Source organism: Macrobrachium nipponense, chromosome 44 (genome assembly GCF_015104395.2).
Source record: "Macrobrachium nipponense isolate FS-2020 chromosome 44, ASM1510439v2, whole genome shotgun sequence".
Lineage (NCBI taxonomy): Eukaryota > Metazoa > Arthropoda > Malacostraca > Decapoda > Palaemonidae > Macrobrachium > Macrobrachium nipponense.
This window is the reverse complement of record NC_087221.1, coordinates 42,773,771-42,776,270: the sequence shown is the minus strand read 5'-3', so window position 1 is coordinate 42,776,270 and position 2,500 is coordinate 42,773,771. Positions and strand designations below refer to the sequence as shown.

General features: G+C 38.2%; 1 protein-coding gene across 5 annotated transcripts in view; it reads right to left on the bottom strand.

Annotated features, from left to right (window-relative positions):
- LOC135204247 (G-protein coupled receptor moody-like) overlaps positions 1-2,500 on the bottom strand; it is a 55,043-nt gene that overhangs the window by 14,602 nt on the left and 37,941 nt on the right. For 4 of the 5 annotated variants that reach the window (XM_064234364.1, XM_064234360.1, XM_064234361.1 and 1 more), the window contains one exon: positions 2,230-2,500. This exon is cut by the window's right edge and continues 464 nt beyond it. In XM_064234364.1, coding sequence (XP_064090434.1) covers positions 2,230-2,345 — 116 coding nt within the window. In that variant the 5' untranslated portion in view covers positions 2,346-2,500. The remainder of the gene's footprint in view (positions 1-2,229) is intronic. The other variant, XM_064234363.1, reaches the window with a different exon arrangement.

Here is a 2,500-nt window from a genome sequence, read left to right as displayed (position 1 = left end):
AGATGCTAAGGCAAGAAAGAAACTTTGAGGAAGAAGACCGATAAAAGAGCAGAAATAAAAGAAAAAAAACCAGAATTTTGATAAAAATATTAAGAATGAATAAGACCTGACCAACGAATGATACAAGAGCAGAATAAAAAATGAGAATTTTGATAAATACATATATTACAGAATAAGACTCGGGAATCTATTGATAATAAAAAAAATATAGATAAAATATAAAATAAAACAGGAAACGCAACAAACGAGTAGGATCGCCAACGAAGGATTGGTTGACATCCTTAAAAGAATTTTGATAAATACGTATGTTACAGAATAATTCTCGGGAATCTATTGATAATATAAAAAGGAGATAAATTATAAAATAAAACAGGAAACGCGATAGTAGGATCGCCAACGAGGGATTGGATGACATCCTTACAAGATTAGGACCAATCGTCGAAGGCCTCCATAAAGGATCCTAGGGGGGATTTTCTTGGACTCAACGGGGTATCGAATACCACTAAAGGATTGATTAAGGGGGATTAAGATCGCTCCTAAGTGGTGGGGTGGCCATTTTCTATTTTTTTTATTTTCTAATCTTTTATTTTCCTCCTGTACTCTGTGTTACTTTCCGTGCGTTTTGGAGAGAGAGAGGAGAGAGAGAGAGAGAGAGAGAGAGAGAGAGAAATAAAGTTAAAAGGAGACAAAACAGATGCAGACAGAAGAGCGGAGACTAAAACAAATGAACGTCGCGTGAAAATATGGCACAGATTCTAAATCGAGAGAATTTTATGAAACATCTTATATATAAGTTCATTTAGCATTCTGTCTCATTCATACTCTTTAGGTGCGTTCAATGACGCACTAAAGGAATCATCTGAGGGATACTAATAATGTTCTATCATCGGTGACTAAAGACACAGGCTCGAAACAGCACTTAGACTCTAACGTCAATATACCTGTAGGGTGAAATTCCCATTTGTTGATGGTAACTTTCGAATATTATGACTGATTAAAACATCTGTTGATCAGTTACATTTATAGAAGGTGTTTCTTAATCAATATAATATCATTAAATAAGTGTACGTGTATATATATATACATATATATATATATATATATATATATATATATATATATATATAAATGTGTAATTGAATTTCGAAAATATGGAACATGATGAATATATATCAATAACAAAATGCACGGTTAGAATGGTATTAGGACTTATATCTCTAGTTAATCCTTCTACTTTACCCTTTAACCTAAAACAGACTACCCCAGTAATGAGTACACTTGTCAGTAAAGAAGCTGGATTAATTTCGTTGACATGCGGGTTTGGGGGGGGAGGGGTCCTTAAGACCATCATTCAATAAATTAATAATAAGATGCATGAAGCAATTGGTTAGAAATAATCAGCTACACTGGACTACTGTTGTTTCAGTGAATCCTAACGCCAAACCATTTTGCACTATTTTAATTCCAATAATGTACATCTTGCATTCATTCTGCTAGATTCAGTCCCCACAATTCACTAAATAACTGTAATTCCTCTGAACAAAACTACAAATCCAGTAAACTGCAAATCCACTTAACTACTGCAATTCTTCTAAACTACTGCAGTTTCACCAAACTACTGCAACTCCACTAAATTACTGCAGCACCAAAGAAAACGGAGGGCAGAAAGTTGAGCGTAACCGAGATGAGGATGCTTAGGTGGACGAGTGGAGTTACCAAAAAAAGACAGGGTTAGAAATGAACATATTAGGGGTACAGTAAAGGTCACTGAAGCATCAAAGAAAGTGCAAGAGGCAAGGTTAAGATGGTATGGCCACCTGATGAGCAACATTTGGCAAGAGAAGTGATGGACGTGGAGGTGGATGGAACACGAAGGAGAGGAAGACCTAAGACCAGGTGGAGGGGAGATTATTGCATTAGAGATAATTTGATGAGGAAGAAGGGAGTATGGGAGGGAATGACACAGGACAGAGGTAGATGGGAGAGACTCATTAAAAACGGCGAACCCATATAGGGATAAAGCTGGGAAGAAGAAGAAGAAGAAGAAGAAGAAGACTGCAGTTTCACCAAACTACTGCAACTCCACTAAACTATATACTGCAGTTTCACCAAACTACTGCAAATCCACCTAACTACTGCAGTTCCTCTAAACTACTACACTTGCACTAAACTACGGCAATTCCTCTAAACTACTGCCATTCGTTGCACAGATCCACTCAATTGTACCACCTCGTGACCCACTTGGCAATTTCGGAATCCAGGACCTCGTAGTCGGTGAAGTCCTCATAGTCCGTAAACCGGCCTCCAGGACCCCAAACGCCCAGGGTTTCGTTTTCGTAGTCCATAGTCCCGCTGGAGGAGAAGGAGGAGGAGGAAGCTTGTCTAGGAAGACTTCTAAGGGCCTGGGAAGGACAAGGTTAGTCCTCGGAGCTGTGGCGAAGAAGGCAAGATTGGTAGGGTCAATAGGAAGCTGATGGGAATGAAGATTTTGATATTGAAT